This window comes from Haliotis asinina, chromosome 5, assembly GCF_037392515.1.
Source record: "Haliotis asinina isolate JCU_RB_2024 chromosome 5, JCU_Hal_asi_v2, whole genome shotgun sequence".
In the NCBI taxonomy this organism is placed as follows: Eukaryota; Metazoa; Mollusca; class Gastropoda; order Lepetellida; family Haliotidae; genus Haliotis; species Haliotis asinina.
The window spans coordinates 52,396,497-52,419,134 of NC_090284.1; the positions used below are offsets into that span (position 1 = coordinate 52,396,497).

At 40.5% G+C, this 22,638-nt stretch overlaps 1 protein-coding gene across 2 annotated transcripts; it reads right to left on the reverse strand.

Moving 5' to 3' along the window:
* Positions 1-7,986: 7,986 nt before the first annotated feature.
* On the reverse strand, positions 7,987-22,621 carry LOC137284764 (uncharacterized). Of its 2 annotated transcripts, none has more exons than XM_067816731.1 (4): positions 22,367-22,621; positions 20,457-20,563; positions 18,240-18,563; positions 7,987-10,726 (listed from the first exon to the last, which is right to left on the reverse strand). In XM_067816731.1, exons 2-4 carry the CDS (start codon positions 20,553-20,555, stop codon positions 10,115-10,117), a joined length of 1,035 nt encoding a protein of 344 aa, XP_067672832.1. In that variant the 5' UTR covers positions 20,556-20,563; positions 22,367-22,621; the 3' UTR covers positions 7,987-10,114. The 2 variants fall into 2 exon arrangements, with proteins under 2 accessions (XP_067672832.1, XP_067672834.1); XM_067816733.1 differs by having other exon boundaries at positions 7,992-10,726; positions 22,551-22,594.
* Between the last annotated feature and the right edge of the window lie 17 nt (positions 22,622-22,638).

Genomic DNA, 22,638 nt, shown 5'->3' on the forward strand with positions numbered 1-22,638 from the left:
GTTAAGGGCAATATTCCATTTCTTGTCAAGGGTGTATGACAAAAAGAAATAGTTAAAAACCTCGGAAAGTAAGAACTTTTGACCCAGTACATTCAGAAATTGACCACAAGTTTGAAATGCAATTTACCATCATCTGTACAAAGGAAATATTGAAACTCCATAAACTGTAGGGTTTGCATGCTTTATTCCAAGTGCATGGGACTAATGATTCATGTATAATGTAGAGTCAATTAAATAGAAAGGTACAGCGTCATTAAGGAACTTCTGAATGTTACCATATTCTGGGTATCCCAGAAACTACAAGTAATTCCAATGTTTAGAGATTATTTATGTCACCATGACAAGCAGTATCACTGTCACAGTTCTTAGGTACTGATTGCTGCAGTTGTATGAACCACCAGTGGCTACCACATCAGTACCTAATGTAACCACACCTTGTACAGACATCCTCTGTCAGTTTTCTCCTCGTATTGACAATCAGTCATGAAAACAGCAGGATTAGAATATGCTTATTCACATGTTTTCTAATAACTTAACTGTAACTGGGTGGCTAATGTTCAAGTCAACAAGGTAGTTCAAGTCAACTGGTGTTCCAGCAGGACATGTCATGCATGCCAATAACTTGCCATGATGTATTTTCTGCCCTGTCAAGAAAACTCCCCTTTTCTGTTCTTTTTTACTCATAAATGGTCATTTGTTTTGTAGTGCAATATTTCCAAAAGCGTCCTGTTTCTACATGCATATATTTTTATGATATTTTAAAATAATTAAAAGAGCTATGTTCTGTAGGATGAGCATTAGGAAGTGCTATCAGGTAACTGGCTCTGTTGCCATATTTTACCATTGTCACATACATAAGTGAGCTCTGATTGCTGTGCATATTGTTTTTATACATCATAAAAATAATACATATCTTTTTGTACTTCAGAGCAGCCGCAGATGTATGTTGGGGTGTTGGGGTATAAGAATCAATTGCATTTATTCTGATGGATGTGAAAAAAAACAGCAATGTAGAAGTTAATGAGAAAGCTAATGAACAGAATTCAATGCTGATGAATATCTAGGAACAGGCGTCCACATCACTGTACATGACAGTGCCAGTGATGATGGTTACTTTGATGGACTACATTTATGATTTGAGAGAGCCTGATGGTTTATTTTTAGTGTATGCTGCATGTGGTAAACATTGGAATAGTAAAGGTATACCATATTTCATGAACTTGACTCTTATCAAAACTAACTTTTGTGATAGTTTCTTCTTAATTAAGGCTGCACATAACTGCAACCATGTGTTGTATGCATGTCTACTAGGAAAGCATGTTAAACCGCTTCCCTTTACCAGAAAATATAAAGTTGTGAAAAGTGAAATTAATGATATATGTCTGATATATATGACATGTGATGCTATGTCTTACTATCTAATAAGTATGCTGTAAGTTTTAGAAAAAAGAAAATCATCCCTTCTTAAAATATTCAGCTTTGTGAGTAATATTTGCTCCAGATCTTTCCATATTTTGTTTCTGTTGGCCTTTTTGTGACAGATAGCTTCCTATCATGAGTTCATAACAAAATACCAGATTATTTTATAGCCCTGGGTTTTTTTATAGTGGTAGCTGAGCTCTTGCAAATACAAAGGGTATAATGTTCAGTATCATAGAATTGTAACATGGTATTCTTCAAGTCAACTACTTGGGAAGGCAGGCTGCACAGTTTTGTTTTGTAATAAAACACCTTAAACAAAAACTATTTCTTCTGTCATTTTATGGGAAAATGTGACAATGGTTATGTTTTAGCTGGTCAGCTGATGCTCTACAACATTTCTGAATACACAGACAAGAAACACCATGATTTGGACAGAAAATGTCCACCGTGACATGTTCACCAAGAACATGATTTTCAGTGTTCAGCTGCATTGATAGGATGCCACAGATATTGACTTTACTCTTACCGCAATGCAAATATTTACAGTTGATATCCTTGATTGTGATGTGACTGGTATGATATGAGACATCATAAACAACTACCTCTCATTTTACACTTAATTTATATTTTCAAAAGCTGTCCCAAACATGTAAACTTCTGATGTCTTAAGAGTCACATGTGCATGTGGTACCTTTTGTAAACTGTACTAAAGGTGTCCTTAAAAAAGTGCTTCTCATGATGTATAAGCACACCTATATTTCAAGTTTATTATTAAAGAACATGACACACAACCCAAGCATTGATCACCAAACACCAACTTTGGTTCCAACATTGGGAAAGTCTGCAAACAACCCACCACTCTGCTGAAAGAGTGTGTATGGTTTTACTTCACTTTTAGCAATATTCCAGTAATATGATGATGGGGAACACTGGACTTGGGTCTCATGATGAGCAAACACTTTCTAACCACCCATGCTAAAGGAGTAGAATTCATGCTCTTAAATTTTCTTCAGGTACATGCTCACCCATACTGCTTAGTGGAAACAAAACAGGCTCAGTGCTGAAGAAAATGTATATATTTTATATATTCTTTGGTTTTATGAATTTACTGGAATCACTGATTAAAATAAACTGTAATTATGACTTGACAACAACAACACTCCATTTCCATGTCAAACTCTTTCATACAACAATACATAACTGATACAGTGTAATGAATGTACAGTGGTAAACATATACAAGGAGTGCTTTCATTGATTTTGTCCATGCCAACCCTGGGGGTCACTTGGTAGACTTACTTTGGTGTCATAAAAAACATCATCACCCCGCCCCAGCGGTGAATTATCAATGGTACCTTACATAATTACGATCGATTTCTTAACAAACATTGGGACATGTCTTTATTTTCCATAGTATTGAAATGGTAGTTAGGGTAAAATACACTCTCATTGCACGCTTATCAACTTTACACGACTGAGCAAAAGTAAACTGAATGCTCTTACGTGTTCAACTGAGAAGTTGTGCGTAAGAAAGACGTATGACCTGGTCACATAAACTCCACCCACTAATGATTATTCATGTTCAATCGGGACTTAAGACCTGTCGGGGTTTAAGGGCTCAACAGGTGTCTCCAGTGATTTACATGAAGATATTTCCACAGTAAGTATTGGTCAAGAGTCAATTGAGGAATCTGATACACAGGATACAAATGTTCGACATTCAGGTCGCCACAGAAGAAAACCACAATGGATGAGAGGTGGTGAGTTTGTGTCATCTCACACTGCACCATTTTCACAAATTTATCTGATATTGCCATCACCTGTGTTCCATACATCGGGACCCCTCGATCCCAACTGGTACAGGAAGGAGTAACTGGCCAACACAGTTTACTTGGTATCTTTGGAGATGCTGTTGACTGCAGCCTAACGTTGCACCATGTCAGTACAATATAATCTTGTCATTGAAGAAGTGCACGAATGAATGCGTAAACTAGGAGTTATGGGGGAATACATATATTGCTTGACAAATCATTACTGATCGCATTGCTTATTTCATGATACAGTGTATATGTATACATGTTTTGATATATTTAAAGTCATGAAAGGACGAACTTCATTGATGAACAACTTTTTCGTTCAAGTGATGTGATGTATCAATACAGATACTTGTGTCGTTCTCAAGCCAATGTATGAATCGGGCAGAAAACAGGGTTATACAGATTATAAGTAACAGAAAGCCAAGATGCAAGGTTATTTTATACCTTCTGGATACGATGGACTCATCAGTCAACACTTACTGCTTGCAAAACATGTTATGCGTCTCCTCCCCAGTACATGCCACTGGCTTCTAGGTGAAACCCCATGTCATCACATTGTTACTGTATCTTCTTGCTGTTATTATAATCTGTATATATAACTGATATTCTACTTGATTCAGTCCTGCTTGACAAGAGCCACAACATATAAATATGACACTCAAAGAAGTTATCGTTAAAGCGTTGCCGACCTCGTTTGTTACTGTTCTCTTGATATCAAAATGACTGATGATATTATATGGGTATATAGTTGGTGTTATCATTAAACGAGTTCCTAATTCCACCTCCCTATTCCGTACTATCATGATCACGTGAGATGTCCACATGCGCCAAGTCATCAGTTCGTGTGAGTCTCTTCATCAGTCTCTAATTGTTTTAAAATTAAGAGTTTTGTTTTTCAAAATGCAATCATGAGGAGGGAGAGTTTATTTCAAACATTTTTTGTAGGATTGAATAGGATGACTCCCTTCGCATTATATTAAATCTGAAAAAACTTAATGAGGAGGTAGATTCTTCACATTTCAAAATGGATACCTTCAAATCTGTGTTGTATTTGATTGAGAAAGATTGCTACTTTGCCTCAGTAGATCTGAAGGATGCCTACTGCTATGTGTCTATTAAGGAATCAGATAATACCTATGATTTTGTTGGGACGATGAGACTCTTCACAAAAATGCTAAAACCAGTGTTTTATACTCTGAGAAAACAAGGATTTGCCAATACTTCTTACATTGATGACTCCCTGTTAATTTCTCCTGATGAGGATGAATGTAGGGAAAATGTGGAGGAGTGCACTGTGGGTACATTAGACCAATTAGGGTTCACTATACATCCTGAAAAGTCAGTGCTTACTCCATCCCAGACCATAACATATTTAGTTTTGTCACAGACAGTGTAGCAATGGCAGCCAATATAACACAGGCAAAAGCTAAAAAAAATCAAAAGTCTGTGTTTAGAATTGTTACAAGCTGAATCTCTAACTGTTAGAGATCTAGCATGTGTGATAGGGCAGTTGGTTGCCCGCTCTCCAGGTGTTCAGTATGCTCATATTCAATTTAAGCATTTGGAGATTGTGAAAAACAAGGGTTCACAGTCTGCACAAGGGAATTATGATGGACCAGTGTCCCTGGATAAGACATGTGTACATGACTTGAAATGGTGGATGGATCATGTTGGTTGTGTCCCTCAAACGTTAGAAGTTGACACACCAAAGTACATTGTGCAGTCAGACATGTCACAATCTGGGTGGGTGGGGTGTTTGGCACATTTAGCACTGGCGGGTGTATGGTCCCAACTAGAAAGTGAATAACACATAAACTACTTGGAACTCCTTGCTGCCTGGCTGGTCCTTAAATCTCTGTGGCACTCTTTCACACACTCCTGCTTGACAACACTACTGCAGTAGCATATATCAGCCACATGGGAGGTACAAAACTGGAGTGTAATAACATTACCAGACAAATGTGGGAATGGTGTATATCTAAAAATACTCATACCTTAGCTGCTCACTTACCAGGGGTAAGCAACACTTAGGCAGATTGGTGTACTAGAAATATGTTGGACGACAAAGAATGGAAATTAGATGAAAGGGTGTTTGATAGAATAACTATACACAAAGAAAAAAGTTAACCACCCCATGATATTTTCACATTGTCGAATGAGAAAAGCACTTACTATCCACAATGGCCATGAAATCTCCCAAAATGCTGATGTCATTTGCAAGAACAATCATCTGGTGAGACGAAAACACAACAATGGCTAGCTGTGATTGTTATTTAATAAAGATTACATCATGTTATTCCAAGTACTGTTTTTACCATGAAACAAAGCTCTCCAAAGTATGGGGATACGGGTCACAGAAAAGACGTCAACATTGTTATTGTCACTTAAAAATGTTCCCAGAAGACACTAGGGTATATCTTACGGAATGAATGATCAGTACCAGGTGGAGCCGCCACTTACCCGAATGACATTCTCCACCCTACGTCTCATGCCGCCAGTCAGGCGTCTGATCTGTTCTCGGGTCAATAACCTCCACTCGTCGTGCAGAGCAGCTTCCAAGTGGAGTAAATTCTGTACTTGGAGGTTCCGTGCCTGGATTCGTCGCCCTATAATGTCCCACACATGCTCCATAGGGTTCAGATCTGGGCTTAGTGCTGGCCAGGGTAGAGTTGTCACTGCATTGGTCCTCAAGAAAGCTAATACGGCAAGGTCTGGTGTTGTCGTCCATGATCTGAGGACGAGTAGCAAGTGGATGGTTGTTGAAATGTGGAACAACAAACTGGCTGCAGAACGTCACGGATGTACTAAGCTCCAGTTAAGTTGCTTCTGATGGTGACCAAATCCACCTTACAATCATGGGACAGGCATCCCTACACCATGAAAGAGCCACCACCATTGGCTACAATCAGCTAAATGTTCCTGGGGGTATAGGCAGTGTTCATATGTCTCCAAGCACGTGTACGTCCATCAGTAACATGAAGTAAAAATCGACTTTCATCTGACCAATGAATTTTCCTCCAGGTCCTCAGATTCCAGTTATGTCTGGTCAAACATCATGCCAAACGGTCACGTTTATGGTGGTCTCTTAACAAGGGACGCTTAACGACTGTTCTGGCCTTTAACCCTGCTGCTTTGAGACGGTTTCGAACTGTTCTGGTGCTGATTGGTCAATTTGGTAACCGCATTCCTTTCAGCTGAGGACTTGTACTGAAGGGTTCTCACCGGACAAGTTGCCTGTCTTCTCTTGGTGTTGTGACAGGAGGTCTTCCCGACCTTGGACGGTCTACTGCACTTCCGATCTGTGCATGCTTCCGGACTAAGCGGCTAACAACAGTGTAATGGTAGCCCAGATTTCGTCCTATCGCCTTAAAGGACATTAGTGCCGAATGCATGCCAATAATCTGATTTCTGATCTCCAACGACAATCGTCTCTGTGCCATGTTCAATGATTATGCTCAAATACCCAGTTGGCACCACCTTAAATACCCACAAATTCACTTGGTCCATAGTGCTGTTTGTGATCCTCGAGGGTAGCAGGATGCACGTGCACTTCACAGGCGATGCAGACACGGCTGTCACACATCACTGTTTACAATGCATCGTTCGAATCCTTCTCTTCTCATAACTGTACTTTGTTGAACTATTTCGATTTTTCAGAGGTGGGAATTCATGTAAATAACAGGGGGTGCTTAACTTTTTTCTTTGTGTATACTTTGGATGCCCATGTAGGGACCCTGTTTGCCTCACGCTTGAATAAGCAAATTGACCGTTATGTTGCCTAGCAACCAGACCCTGACGCTGAAGCTACTGACACTTTTTCTGTTTGGGGGAGATACATACAATTATATTATCAGTGTCATCGGACAAGTACTGAGGAAGATACAGCTGGAGAAAGCAGATGTGCTAATGATCGCACCTCTTTGGACAACCCAACCTTGGTTCAGCAAGCTACTCTCATTGTTGATAGACTGTATAAGGCTGCTGCCAAGATCTCACTGACTGTTAACACTTGTCAACAGGCCTCAGATAAAACACCACCACATCAAAAACTCAGGTTAGTGGCTGTCAAGCTATCAGGGAAAGTCTCCAGCAGCAAGGACTATCGAAATCAGCTGAGCAACATAGGTCATATTTGGGATTTCACTTTCTCAGTAAAGTACAAATTCTATTACTTTTTGGGATGAGTCCCATCCGGGATTCGAACCCACACCCTCTGAGTCAGGCACCTAATCGCCACCACACAAAGTCAGCCGCCTAGCCCTCTCAGCCACGACTTCCACAAAAATGAAAGTCGGACAACTGGTAGTCAGACAACTGGCATGGCTCCCATGGCCGAAAGCTATGATTGCATGATGCCATTTAGAAAGTGGTCACATGCAACATATGTGATATTTGGGATTTCACTTTCTCACTTTCTTCAACTTTCTCTTAGAAGTCAACCACCTCAATGACACCTCACATGGGTCAAATGAAGTAGGGCATCTCTTTTCCTAACACAGTCAGCATTTGCTGCCTGATTAACTAGTAAATATGTAATGAGCTGATACTTAAAAAGAATCTGAAAATAGTACTTTTAGTCAAAAAGTCCATTTTACCCAGCTTTTACAGCTTCCCAAAATCCTTTTATGAGTTGTGTTATAATAATTCCACTGCTTGGAACTTGAGATTCATTGCTAATAAAACAGACCAAAATAATAAAATGTTTCCTTGAGAGGCATTTTTGAAGTTGTAAAAGTGAAGACAAATCAAATTCTTAGGATAGTCAACTTCTTTATTGCAGTGAGTGCTTCAAGCAAGTGACATAACCAGTTGAAAATATATACATAGCTGCATAGCGCGTACACTGTATATTCCTCACAAACTTTTAAGCAACACAATTTTGTAGTCACATTACATTTTCATTTGCTGAAACTGCAAATCATGGAATGATGCAATCGAAAGGTGAATCATATGTACACACAATTAACAAAATTAATTGAAATGATAGTCGGGAACCAGTTGTTGTGCCACAGGAATGATAACAAGTAGGTTGACAGTGATCAGGGTGCATGTGTGAAGACTGGAGCTGTTCATGCCCCACATTTTGCATGTTGTTTCTGAGAGTGGTTGTGGTCAGGTAATGTTATCAGAGAAATCAATTTGGCAGTCACAAAAGGTTATGTATTCTTTGAATATTTACCTTTCAGTAACATGTTGGCAAAAATCGCTATCAAGGTTGATATAGATTACACTGAAAATACATGTTGCTTAAGTTTCTGTGAAGAGTATATATATACATCTGCATGTTATTAGTGATTTGAGCAGGGTGGGTTGATGGGCATGGTGATAGTGATTAAAACAATATGCAGAATGAGTTTATACAAAAGACGAGTTGATGAACACTAAGATGGTAATTAGTAAGTTGAAAAGAGTAAGCTGATTTACAAAAAATAAAGTGTTCTTGTTATTTCTATCACAAATTGGTTTATCCACAGTACACTTGACAAATGATGCATAATAACATTATCGCATGACATAACTCACATACTCTCCTCTTGAGTAAAGCAACATACCCCATTACAGAGAATGACAAACCACTAGATCTTCACTTTGACCTTGACCCTGACCGAAGACAACACAACAGAGCAACATGATATATTTAATTTCCCTTAGAAAACAATGACTATTGTGGCTATCTTGCCAAAAGAAGCACAACTATTAAATTTTCTTCTATCTTTACTTTAATAATTTATATAATTTATGATATCATCTCTGAAAAGTTTCCACTAATTTGAAATAAATAAAATTACTGATTATAGGATACGATAGAAATGGGAAGACCGTATGCACAACTTGGTCCATTTCCATCCAAATACATATTCCAGTGTAATCACAGCAGAGATACTAAAACTGGTACTCACAGATCCACATCATAATACACAAACAATCAGTCAGTACTTACAAATCCACTTTGACGAAGTATTATATACGAAGTATATACCAACTAAAGTATATATGAACAGAACAATAATAATTACATTTCAAAAGAAAGATCCACATAAATGAATGAAATCTAAATGAAAGGCCACAATCTATCAATCTGGAGGAAAAGTATGTGGCTTTAATAACATGCATGTCAATGATGAAAATTATATCACTACCACTAATGTCAGAACAATTCTGAAGTCAATGCTATTCTTAAACACTGTATTTACACACTGAAGACCTGGGGTTTGACTCCCAATGTGTGAAGCTTATTTTTGGTGTCCCTGACCAAGCTATTGCTGGAATATTGCTCAAAGTGGCAAAACAATATACTCATTCACAGTGTCAGTCTGAGAAAGCACTCTTCTTAGAATGTAGGAGTAGATTTGACAGGCGTTTATTGATAAGGGTGGCCTAGTGGTTAAAGCATGGGTTCAATGTTGGGTTGGAATGAGTCCAAACTAATCACTGGGGTAATCTGTCCTGAACACCTAAGTATTAAATGTCCAACTGGGGATTATTTTACTTAAGCCCTCTGACTAACAGGATCAGGTGGTCAGGGTTGCTGCCATGGTGCCCAGTTGTGTAGGTTGATGTGCATACTGTTGATCACTGGATTGTCTGATCAAAACTCGATTATTCACAGACCACCAAAAAACTGGAATATTGCTGAGTGTGGTGCAACACTAACCTCAATCACTCCAACCAGAACTTGAATTACAAATCCTAGTTCTGTATATTTAGGAAGGTAGGTATTGCTTGTCATAGTGTTGGTGGAATATTGATAAAAACAGTGATAAACAGTGAGAAGTACTAGATCTAAAGCTCAAAACATTGTTACTGTGCGGGTGAATGTCATTGTTTCAAGCCAATGCTTCGCAAACCCTAACTCACAAAACACTCTGATCAATTTCAGTATCCTTGTGAAATCAAAGTTTGAATACTACCTTTGATGGGATCATAATGCCGCGCATTTCCAGTTGAGAGTTTCCCGGACTCATAGATTGCCCATTGACCCCCTGACCTTGACACTGAGCACATGATGACAGCCTCACTATGGTTGGCATGAGTGAAGGATGTCTTACACAAATCTGTATGTGGTTTGTCAGCTTCGTAGAACTTCAGGCTAGGGTTTGGGTATTTGGATATGTTTGGTGAATTCCATGCACTCAAAGTAAAAAATAAGTGGGTGACATTACTCGGGATTTTCTTAAGATACACATTAATAACATGGTGTCCTTGATTCTTTATTCTGTCCAATATGTCTCCTGAATGTTTCACAGCACCAGTGACACAACTAAGATGACGGTAGTCACAAAGATGAAGAAACTGTGTTCCATTATAGAGGAGACAGGAAGCATCAAGATAATCTACCCCCGACACTGGAAATCCCCAGTAGAGATCAAAAACTACATGATCAAACCCTTCTGGAATGGCAAACATCAGGACAACTAAGTAGACAGTAGAGCTAGGTTGAATGTTGTAGTCACTCAGTTTCATCGGCTTCTGACCATCTCCATACACCTACAACAGACAAGCAGCTCTCTTGACCAGTGTTCACCCTAGACATGAAAATTTAGGAGTGATCATGACTCCTTGGTGTCATGAGAGGAAGTCATGGGCATGTTTTGGGGAGACAACTTAAGAATGGATTTTACGTAAAGACGATTATCAAGCTTAGATTATCTTAGGGCCCAGTACCATTGCGTCAACAATGATGCAAGCTTTTGTATTCACTGCATATTTGAGGCAATTTGTGCACCAAATACACAGGTTTTATGAGTCAGGGCAAACACATCTTGATCCTGACCTAAAGCTTCTGTTCTTGTATGCTGTTCAACGCCACAGTCAGCAGTCTTCCAGCTACAAGGTTGCCATCTGAGAATAATCTGGAGTAGGTCTGTACAACAACTGGACTAGACAATCAAGATATTGACATTATCTATGTAACTGGGATATGATGGCATGTGTCAACCAAGTCAGCAAGTCTGACCATTCGATCGTGTTAGTCATCTCTTATACCAAGCAATGGTTACTGAAGACCAATCTTCACCCAGATCTGCATGGGTCATGACCCAAAGCATTTAGACTGTACACTGCATAAAGAATAATATTGTTAAAATCTAAATATTTTAGATATTTAAATACTTACCTTACCACAGGACTATGCATATTACTTCAAGCTTCGCTTAAATGAGATTTGACAGTCGTTGAGTCACCATTCCAATGAATGGCTACCTCATGTATTGATGAATGTATAGGCACGGAAGTGGCGTGATCTCCTGAACCACAGTTCTTTAAAAAATCACTTTTACTGAAGACTGGTCCGAAGAGCCCAGAGAGAGGAGGAACATCCAGCGTTGGGAGGGAAATCAAAGTCCTATGGTAAGGTAAGTATTTAAGTATCTGAAATATTTAGATTTCAAGAAAGTTTTAACATACCGTACCAAAGGACTATGCATATGGCTTCGACAGTAGGTTGGCGGTGTTGGGCTCCAGAGGACCAAACCAACTGAATCAAGCACATGTTATGCAGTCCTGAGAAACTACTGCAGTCAAGCGCAGAAACAAACCCTGTAACAAGAAAACAGATAGTAACTTAAGGTCCTTAACGGAGCCGATCATAGCACAATATGAAAGAGAACCATGAGACCAAATGGTAAGTATAAGTAGTTACCTAATGGGCAGCAGGCCGGGTGAGTTGTTGGTGGGGGCAACCACTAGAGCACCAAAGGATTGTAGTCCCTCCACATCTTCCATTGCCAAGTCTCGTAGGTAGTGGCTGGCGAAAACCGTGGAAGATCTTCAAAAACAACCCTCCATGATACCTGGGACGGTGCAGTTCCTATGGAGAGCCATCGTGGAAGCCAGTGCTCTAATCTCATGGGGGTTGTGAGACGTAGGATGAGGTAAACCTTGAGCATCATAGGCGTCCAGAATCGTAGATCACAACCACAAGGCAATGGTATTCCTGTTCACCTCACCCTTGCATGCTGAAGTACCCTTGGGAACTGACAAATGTGACGTCCAAGGCATGGATTTCGCTAACCCTGGCATCGGTAGCCAAAGCCAAGAGAAAAACCATCCTTCTAGATAAATCTTCAAATGAAGCCGCCTCCAAAGGTTCGTAGGGAGGGCCTTGAAGATTATGGGGGACGATGTTAAGATCCCACGCTGGAGGACGAAATCTGATCTTCTGATCCTTCCAGCTTGAAAGCCTTCAGCATAGCTGTAAGTTCCTGAACTTTGGATACTTGCCTATCTCATTTAACAGCTAGAACTGAGTTCAGTGCTGAAAAATAAGTTCTTGATGGTACTTAAATTGAGATGTCTAGAGGAACGGAGGAAGATGAAGATAAAGGATCTTGAGACATCTGGGCGCAGAACTTCTCAAATGACGTCCATTTATCGTCATACAGGGATCTAGCAGAAATACGGTGAGCTTGTGAAATGACTTTAGCTACCCGTGTAGAATGTCCCTTAGCTCTCAAAGCCCTTTGCAGATGATCCAACAGTGCAGATGAAACGTCATTGGATCTAGATGTAGCTGACGACTGTGAGGATGGCACAGTAGATTGGGCCACTATGGTAACTGAAGAACGTGTCCGTTGGCGAGATGGCATAGCTCCTGAAACAACGATCTGGTTGGCCACCAGGGCACAACCAAAAGCACATGAATCTTCCCCATCTACGTGATTTTGCTGATGATGGCCGGAAGTAGAACTGGAGGTGAAAATGCGTACGTGTCCAGTCCTTCCCATGACAGGGACATGGTGTCGACTGCCAAAGCTGCTGGATCTGGAATTGGAGACACGTACACTGGAAGCTGATGATTGAAGCTTGTGGCAAACAGATCTATCAAGGGACAGCCATGATTCTGACACAAAAGTTGGAACGCCTATGGGTGGAGCATCCATTCTGTTGGGGATGGTCTTGCGTGTCTGGACAGAGCTTCGGCCATCACGTTCCTGCAGCCCCGAATGTGACGAGCCCTTGCGATGATATTGTTGCCGAAGATTTGCGAGTAAAAACATCTGGTCTAACAGCTTCTTTGACCTGGTAGTTCCCTGATTCTGTAAAATCCAGACAACCTTCGAACTATCCGACACTATGATGAGCTTAGGGTTCTTCAACTGAGGTATCCAATGCTGTACTGCCAGAATAACCGCTTGCATCTCCAGATTGTTGATGTGCCAACCTTGTTCTGTGTCAGACCACAGCCCTGAAGTGGTCTGACCATTTAGATGAGTGCCCTATCCCTGGAGTGACGTATCTTATGCATAGTTCGTGATGTTGGATGTATTCTGTCAAAGAGATGTTCGACGGGACAGTCCACCAATGGAGGTAAGGGTGCAGATGCTGAGGTAACATTAATCTGTGAGAGAGAGACCTAAGTTTATGAACTTGAGGATCTTCCTCCAACGATCTGGGGGGAACCTTGCTAAGACGGGAATGTGTTACGAACAGACCTCTGATAAACGTTAGTTCTTGTGAAAGCAGTAAATGTGACTTTTTTGAGGTTGATTATCCACCCCAATTGCTGTAGAAATCTGTATGGATATGTTGTGGTAAAGTCCAACTGTCTGAGAAACAACTGAGGCTCGAAGATGTTCAGGAGGCAATCGTCTATGTACGGATCAAAGTCTATCCCTCTCAGGTGCTGGAAACAGGCAACTGGAGAAGTGATCCATGTAAAGAGCCACTGGGCCATAGAAATTCCAAATGAGAGGACCTTCCACTGGTAATGAACCCTGTTGAACATGAACCGAAGGAACTTCTGGTGACGGCGGAATATTGGCACATGGAGGTATAGGGTAGATCTTGGGTAATCATATGGAAGTGAGGTGGGTCTGAAAGGTATAAACGACTGAAGACTGCCATGTTGTTAATCATTCGTAGTTTGTCCGAATCCTTGTTGAGGACAAGGAAGATGGGTGAGTAGAACCCTGGGCAGCTGGGAGTGATTGGAATCTTGCACTGTCTCTATTGCTTGCTTGTCCAATAGCGACTGAATGTTGGCTTGAAGTAGGACCTGGTGCTCCTGAGAACACACTACTGACTGAGGGGCAGATGTTAGCGGCAGAGGAACAACAATCGGTAATCTGTAGCCAGTTCTTAGGATGTTTGTGACGTAGGGGTCTTCCAGGATTGTCAGTTGGGTCAAAAGATCCTTCGTCTCCCACCTACAGGCGTCGGGTAAACAAGCACAACTGGCGCTGGGAGGACCCAGTTGTGAACGTTCCCATCTTAAGCGGGAGGAGTAGGAGCGTTTGCCCTTCCCCGTCTTGAGTAGAGCACAGGCAAACTGTAGTGCAAATGGGGTTGCACAGCATAGAGAGAATATGACAAGTCTTCTTATATGTGAGCGAAGCGAGCAAAGGTTGGCAACGTACTTTCCTTGCTTCTATTTAAAAAATATTTTTCATGTCAAAATTAAGTATCGCGACCATCAACGGTACACTCCTATTTCCTCACGTGACTGTGCTCTCACATTTCTTACCCCATTTTAGTAATTACTCACATGAAGTATGTTTTATTCAACATTTTAAGCGCCACAAAAATAAGCAGAGCAAGAATAAGCAGAATTTAAAAAGAAATACCATACTGTCTAATTTTATCGTGGACTTGCTGGAGTTTATTTGTCTAATCTGTCATCACTATTGTTAGAATTTTCATAAATTTATTCTACATAAAAACACTTCTGGCGTAATAGGTGAATGATGCAGGGGAGGTAACTGCAAGTATTCCATATGGAATAATACCTTCCTGTTCCTTCACTCCGTTGACCCAGAAGCTGGAAGGGGGAATGGAGGCAAAGAACGGTCTGGTATAACACGAGTTGCGCTTAAAATATTGAATAATAGATATGTCACATGAGTAATTGTTCAACATGAGGTTGGAAATGTGAGAGCACAACCTGGTGAAGAAATGGGTTTATACGTTTGATGGTGGCGATGTTGTATTTTGACATAAAAATATTTTTCGAACCGAAGCGAGGAGAGTACGTTGCCAATCTCTGCTTGCTTCGCTTGCATGTAAGAAGACTGGTCATTTTCTCTATGCTGCGTACCCCAGTTGCACTACAGTTTGCCTGTAAGGCCCTCCCGAAGACGATCTTGGGGTCTTGTTTGGGTGTCGGTATCTGGGCGACTGTCGGTATCAAGCTGACCAAATGTAGCAGTGCTTCCCTTGTTCACAAGACAACAGTCTACCGCAAAAGGCAGAACCAAAGGCTTCAAAGGTAGATAGGGAAACCTCCGTGTTTGTCAACTCCACATGCTCGCGGCAAACTTCCGAATTCTGTCGTCTAATAAAAACTTTGCAGCAAAAGGAGTACGTAACAGTTGCCTCTTGAACTCCTCCTGCCACACACATTGATCCAGGTAGCAAGAACGTCGAAACGTGGTAGTCATCGTCAAAGCCGCACGCAAGTCAGCTAGCAAGTGGTGCAGTACCTTGCCTTGCCACTGGAACAAAGTCACGAAGTGATCGATCTGGGAGGGATTATCTTCTGTCAGGTTGAAAGCCACTGCCGAGGTAGCCGAGGCCAACACTGAAACAGACTTGAGCATCTGTTTCAATTCAGTATCAATGGCTAACATGATTTAGGCGCTCTAATAGTCAGGTTGTGAGACAACTTAGCAAAGTCGGCGTCTAACAACACGATGGCATCAGCAATCATTGGGTGCGGCGGAAGTAGTAACTCTGTTAGCCAAATAGCCTTCGGGCCTGATGACTCTGATGGGTGGTGATGGACAATCCAGCAGCCTGTTCACTATCCATTCATAAATGGCCGAAGGAGGGAGATAAGTTCCACCATCATCCATATCCTCCAACAGCTCTTCATTGTAGTCCGGGGAGAAGAAGTGTTCCACTGCAAGATCCCAGGAAACAGACAGTGGTTCAAGACGGTGTGATGATGAGGATGACACTGGCCGTTGGGCCGAGGTGCTGACTGCAAAGACTTCCCAGCTGGAGATCTAGAATGGCATGGACGGAGTGAGCATCAAAGCGACCATGACCTGGACCTATAGTAACGCCTATCTCTATCTGCCAAGGACAGAGATCTAGATTTTGACCAGTGACGACAAGAGTGGGATCTCCGACAATGAGGGTAGCCAGAGGGCGATGTCCTGGCACGATGGGGCCGTTCCGCTTCAACCCGGTGAGCCTGCTCTTCAATCAGTTGCCTCTGTAAGTCCGCCTCCTGTGATGAGACGTAATGATGATATACGAGGGATGCAGTATCCAGAAGACTGTGACGTAGATGATCCAAATCATCAGTGTCTGTGTCGGAGTTGGCCTCGGCACCGGCATCGGAAGTGGTGCTGGAGTCGGTGTCTGCATTGGAAACACAAGTGTAGACACAGGCACCGAATCAGGCAAAAGGAGGCAGCACCGGCATCAGGACTGTAGACTGAGCCATCAACGGCATCAGTGTCGGCATCGGCGTTGAACCGCGAAGACACACCCCTGCAGCAGGCTGCAACAAAGACCTGAGTAACTTCTGGACCTCTGGGTCATTCAAGGCGTCGGGGTTGGACAAATCCAAGTTGAGAGTCAGGGCGTTGAGTCTCTGGTGAACGCTGATCACAAGTAGAATCTTGTGTTGATTCGTGCATTGGCACTGGTGGCTGACGATCCGGAGTGTCCGGGAGAGACTAGCAAGGAAGCCAGTGACGACATCTTGCTGCGATGTTGAGTGAAACGATTCCTCCTAGCTCTAAGGTAAGCCTTGAACTCAGTAGGTTACAGGAGCTTGCAATGCTGACAACGTTGGTGAAGTGTGCAGCAAACAGAGGCACTGTCTGGACACCGAGGGTGGGGGTCCTTCGCTAATCTTAAGACCTTACAAATAGTGCAGTACTGTAGAGTCATAAACAGCTAACTGCAACATACAAACAAGCGAGAAAACCATTAAACTTGCCTAGCAAAACACCCCAACACAAGGAATGTGACAAACACCCCTATAAGAAAAAATAGGCATGCCCAAGAGCGGGGCAGAGACAACAATAAAAATGACTGCCCTCACAACAAGAGACATGCTATGAGAGAACAAGTATGAAATACAACCACCATATGGATAAAAAATGGTGAAAGACATGGAAAAGATTCTGTAGAAACTAACCATATCTATGTACACCATGGGGAGACCACACAAAAGCAAGTGAGACATGGGAAAACATCCCACATCGAAAAACAAGTACACACAAGGTAGCAAGGCAAGTGAAGTCTAATTCTGTTCTTCACTCACGCAACATAAACGAAACAAACATACCTACCGTGTAATAACAACCTAAACACAAAGTAGTAGGTAGAAAATTTATACAACAGCGAACCAAACAAACATCTGATCACAAGGACACTTGAAACAAAATTGATTTTTGAAAGGTCTGAGCTTGAGTGGTTCAGATCACAACACTTTTGTGCCTATACATTTGTCGATACAGGTAGCCATTCATGGGAATGGCGAATCAACAACTGTCTGATCTTGTTTAAGCAAAGCTTGAGGTAATATGCATAGTTCTATGGTAAGGTAAGTTAAAGATTTGTATACTGTTCCATAATATACTTGGCTGTTAGGGCTGGGACCGATAACCCAGTTGGAGTTGGACCTGATACCCATATCAGTACCCAGACCTGATGATTATCTGGCTGATATGTTAAACAATATAATATGTTATTCATTCATGTTTTAAATATAATACACGGGTCAGCCTCTGAGCTGAAGAAAATATTGATGTTACTTACAGATTTGATGTCATGAATTATCATAGCTGGTATCTGGGTAGGGTAAGATAATAGGGGGTGGGGGTCCCTGGATTGAAAATTTGGACCTGTCCAAGCCCTACTGACAGTAACCTATAAATCAAATAATCACTTCTGTTCCAAAGATAAGACATTTATACAACACACATTTACTTTCCTGTTCAATTACTTCCTGTACTTACAGTCATATTAGCTTAACTTCACAAAATCGGTTAGTATATGTGTTCAGCTAAAGATGAAGCCAGTGTGTCCAATCATTACACCATACCTTTATCTCTTTATCATTGTATAGTAGCTTCTGTTTCTGAACGTCATGTTTCAGCTTGTTTTGTATGGCCTGCTTCAGCTCCAGTACTGTCATGGAGGGCCTGTAGTTCACTGTCATTGAGTCCCCATTCAGTACAGCCACACGCACCACTCCCTGACTGCCACCTTCGGGAATAACCAAGGGAGTGAACTCTGTAGTGTACTCACGGAACATCTCATCTAAGGTGCGCTGCATGATAGCAATATTTCTGTTTTCAGATGTCACTGGCGTTCCACATTCTGCATAAGGACAGCGCTTCTCCTCTTTCACTTCTCGAATCACACACTGGAAAAATAACACAGAGACAAACTTCAGATTTTTCCATATTTTGATGTGAAGTTCATTCCTGGTCTTTCGAGAGCTGATAAATTACTTAAATTCCTGAATATTTCTAGCAGATACTGTAAGGGATAACAGAGGTCACATGTAACGCAAAACACAACTTTGTAGATTCTGATACCTTTTGGTATGCATTTACCGAAACAAATCAACAAAAATGCCAATTCAACCTATAAAGTTGGAAAAAAAACGTGATGGAAAAAAAGCCCACGAAATCGCAGTTCAAACAATTCGCTAATTTTCCCCAATACAGCAATGTTGTGCTGCGCTCATTATGAACGCGCAGTGAGTAGTTTCGCGGAGCTTGAAACAATACGCATGCAAGGAGTATGAGGTCGTGGGCAGTAGTCTAATCTTGGTTGTGTACATAAACAAGTAAATAATCAACGCGTTACATGAAAAAGCATGTTGATTTTGACAAGCAGACTCTGTCACAGAGAAAATTCAATCTCAGGTTTATTGACACCTATAGATATGTCTGCCTGCCTGCCTGCTAATGACATGCAATGTAGAACTTCAATAACTGACCATTTGTAATTTGAAATTAACACCTATCGGGCTTATAAGCCATAAACAAAGAGCATCGGCAAATGAACCAGTGGCCAATGACAAGGTGTCGTTACACATGAGTGCACATCCACCGGCCCTGATTGGGTTTGGTATCGCGACTGCTTTGTTTTGAGGGAGGTTAACCCAAGTACAAAATATTGCACTTTTGATCTGCAATTATACGCTTATAATTTTGTTTATGTGTTTTTCACAATCACCAAGGCATTTTATATATTATGACCAATTGATAACTGTTAAAGTTAAACTGTTTAATTATGTTTAAGTTTTTGGTGACCTTCAAGGCAGTCGGTCAGCAAAGCATCATAAGTTATTCCACATATGGATTAAAAAAATGGGTTCTCCCCATAAAACACAAACTGTTCTTTTAAATAATGACAAAGCTATTCTGTTGTTCTCGTACAGAACAGCTCCACACATCACTGTTTCTGTTAACTTAATACCATTTCAGTTATTACCATTATTAAGTGTTGGGCATGTTATCAGTGTTCGCGTTAAAACAAAAACATGCATGTTTCAGTCAAACAAATCAACCGTTCATGCACAATATTTTCTACTTGCGTGTTTTGCCAACAAAAAATTGTGTCCTGGGCAGTTACATTTTTTAAATTACTTCCTTAATTCTCATGATACTGAAATGTAAGAGAGTCCTTTTTGGCATGGTGATGTAACTGAAACTTAGAATATTCCACAAGTTCATAAATAGCGGCCTTGTCAGATGAGCAAAACTCTGAACCATGTATGACCATACATGTCAATAATTCATACCTTATATAATTATTTGCCATTTGGAGATTTTCGAGTCACACCTCCCCAAATTCTTCATGAGACTAAAAAATCACTGAATAGGTGAAAGTTAAGTTGATCCTTATTCAAAATAATGATCATGACTTGTGGACATGTAAACTGAAGGTTTGTGAAACAACTGGGAACCGAAAAATTCCCTCATATTTCCCTCAAGTAAACAACAAAACAAAATAAAGATTCTTTCAACCAATTTGATGTATGAATGGTAATAAATTGCTCTAAAATGGAAGGAAATTTCAGAATTTATGGGCTCCCCTTGAAACCTTGCCACTGCATGGCCGATGAATTTTGGGAACACAAAGCTTTTTGTCCTACTGTGAACACTGGTTATATGGAATATCTGCAGCAGCATTCAGTCCTTACATGACATCTCTGACCTTACATGTCAAGGTGACCACTGATTTTCTTTCGATTCCTACAAAACCATACTTTTTACCACAGAATATTTTGAAATGGCAATCTTACCCTCATGCAATGAAATCTTGGATGTTTGCAATTCTTGGTTATGTCAAACTGTGGAAATTCATTGGACAGTTTGTTTTCCTTACACCCAAAGCACTTCATTGTCAATGCTGAAAATGGAAAAAAAAACCCCACTGAATTGTAAACATAATCACTTCCTCAATATTGTGTCCACTTTCTGACTGAAAAAGATTGCTGTTGCATTCACATTCTGAGACAAGAATTTGATGATGAACAATTCTGAATATTCCATGAAATGCATCTATGAATTGAGAGGTCACAGTTTTACATTCAAGTTCCAATTTGTCTGTTGAAATTCAGCATTATATTCCTGACATGAGACATTTCAAGTCTTTGAATTAAAATGTGTGTCTGTTAAAACATGACAAAATGTTTATGACACGGAAGTTTGGGAAATATAAAGCAATGATGTTTCTGAGGTCCATCACAATCATTTGAATCACTAAACCATAAGGCACTGCATCCCCTTTAGGAGTTATCTCCCTTGCACTAGGAAGACCTCCATGTGTACGAAACAATACATTAATGCAAGAACACAGGATATTGGAAAAGAGATATTGTTTGAAAAGATCCTTTAAATATTTCAGTATTTAAGACATGCATAAAAATGATATGATGCATAGTTCTCTTTCATATAATGAGTAATAATTTGTATTTTGCATATTCTAAGTGCATCATGGTGGGCAAGTTGTCTAAGGCGTCAGGATGGTGATCCAGGAAGCTTGAGGTGCTGAGATCTAGCCCACCTGTAAGTGTAACCAGGTGTAAAACCCTTGGAGTCAACTTTGTGTGCACACTCTTTCAGTGTTGTCACAACACCTACTGTACACTCAGTACACAACCCTGTGCACTTAAACGAACACATGAATCCATTGGTAAATAACCAGATGGTATGGTGGCCACATGAATACCTGCAAACACCTAGTTGCAGGTATAGAAACGTGCAGTAAACTTGGACAAGGTACTGTGACTGTGTGTCCCAGCCCATCCAGCTGAGAATGGGTACCTTGTACGAATGCGAAAAACCAGATTAATTTGATGCAATTTAAATGGCTGCAAGAGTTGTATGGTCCTAAGGAAGTTGAGATTCATAATATGGTACTTATGGCATAATTGTAACATTGTGACATGTTGCTTACAAGGACAAACACATTTATCCCACATGTCCTATGCTTTTACAGCATATTGCATCATTAAATGTATGGTGATAAGAATGAGCAAGATCAACTTATGAGACTTTACAACATCACAGGAATACTTAGTTATGACAGAGACTATATATTGGTATACGGTCTCTGCTTATAACAGACTTGAAGATGTTTTTCACCAGCATAAAAATGAACAATCGGTGAGTGCGTTGATACAGAAAATAGCTGTACAAAAGTATAGTTTATAAGAGGCTCCAGTTCCAAATCATTCATGAAATCCTTCCAACACAAACCTTCCTACTCAAACTCAGATATGTAGATTCCTGCCATGGTTAATTTTGCGATATCATACCTGAAACATTTATACACATTTATAAATGTCATATGTGAATGAAATTACTCATGCACTTAGACTGCATGGTTGGCTTGCAAATAAATGAGAACCATTATAAATTGTTTCTGGAAGTTAAAAATCATAATCCCTAAAGAGCCATATGTTATTTGCAGTAAAACAGTATATTTACTACCACAATTTGGTCAAACAAAGAAAGTCATGCAGAGTAATATCACGGTATATACCTCTGATTTTCCAACACCCTATATTTTTTTACATCTTCATAACCGCTTAAATCACATTTAACTGGATCTAGAGCTATCATAATTTCGTTATATACCTCTCAAGCACAGCTGCATGTTCATCTCCTAAATAGAATATTACAGTTTTATCATATTTTGCAAACCTACCTTTTGACAGGGAGACTATATATAGATAATAGATTGTCCCTGCTTTTGGCAAACTTCTTTGAGCTTATCATAAGCTTCAAACTGACAACGATAATTGATTCCTCCGTGCTCAGTTGAACAAAATTAGTGACTGTCTACAGTACTCCATCAGTGTCTAGTAAACTGCAGATGGCTCAACGTTTACCGTGTTCCGAGAATTTCGTGTCTGTGGTCACATAGGCTATTCCTGGAACTCTACTTTCGATATTGAGTCTTCAGGAAGGATCGATTGT